Consider the following 498-nt stretch of genomic DNA (forward strand, 5'->3'; position numbering starts at 1 on the left):
TACGCTAAAGGCTTTTTTGCTCATCGTAAGGGCAAACGCACGACAATCCGTTACGACCTTGAATGGGATGCCAAGCAAGTACACTCGAAATCGTTTAAGCGCCTTGATGACCGCAAGTACTTCCAACTCGTAGCTTGTATACTTTTCTTCCGCAGGTGTCGTCTTGCCGCTCGCGTAGTATACTGGATGCAACAGCTGATCTTCGTTGTCTCGTTGCAGAAGGATCGCTCCGTAACCATGCATCGACGCATCGGTATGCAGTTCCGTGTACGCGCCTACTCGATACAGGTTTAACACCGGTCTTTCGCTTAACAAAATTTTCAGTCGTGTAAACGCTTCTTTCTGAGCCGCGCCAAAGTTGAATTTAACATTTGCTCGCAGAAGATCAGATAGCGGTCGCGCAATCGTCGAGTAACCCGGAATGAACTTACGATAGTGCCCGGCGAGGCCTAAGAATGCTTGTATCTGCCGTATATTAGTCGGTTCGGGGAAACGTCG

The 498-nt window shown here is 49.0% G+C and overlaps 1 protein-coding gene across 1 annotated transcript in view; it reads right to left on the reverse strand.

Annotated features, from left to right (window-relative positions):
• LOC105447791 overlaps positions 1 to 498 on the reverse strand; it is a 7,391-nt gene that overhangs the window by 773 nt on the left and 6,120 nt on the right. Inside the window, exon 2 of the mRNA XM_011685997.1 lies at positions 4 to 465. Coding sequence (XP_011684299.1) covers positions 4 to 465 — 462 coding nt within the window. The remainder of the gene's footprint in view (positions 1 to 3; positions 466 to 498) is intronic.

The sequence above is a fragment of the Wasmannia auropunctata genome, unplaced genomic scaffold (genome assembly GCF_000956235.1).
Source record: "Wasmannia auropunctata unplaced genomic scaffold, wasmannia.A_1.0 LD336092.1, whole genome shotgun sequence".
Taxonomy (NCBI): domain Eukaryota; kingdom Metazoa; phylum Arthropoda; class Insecta; order Hymenoptera; family Formicidae; genus Wasmannia; species Wasmannia auropunctata.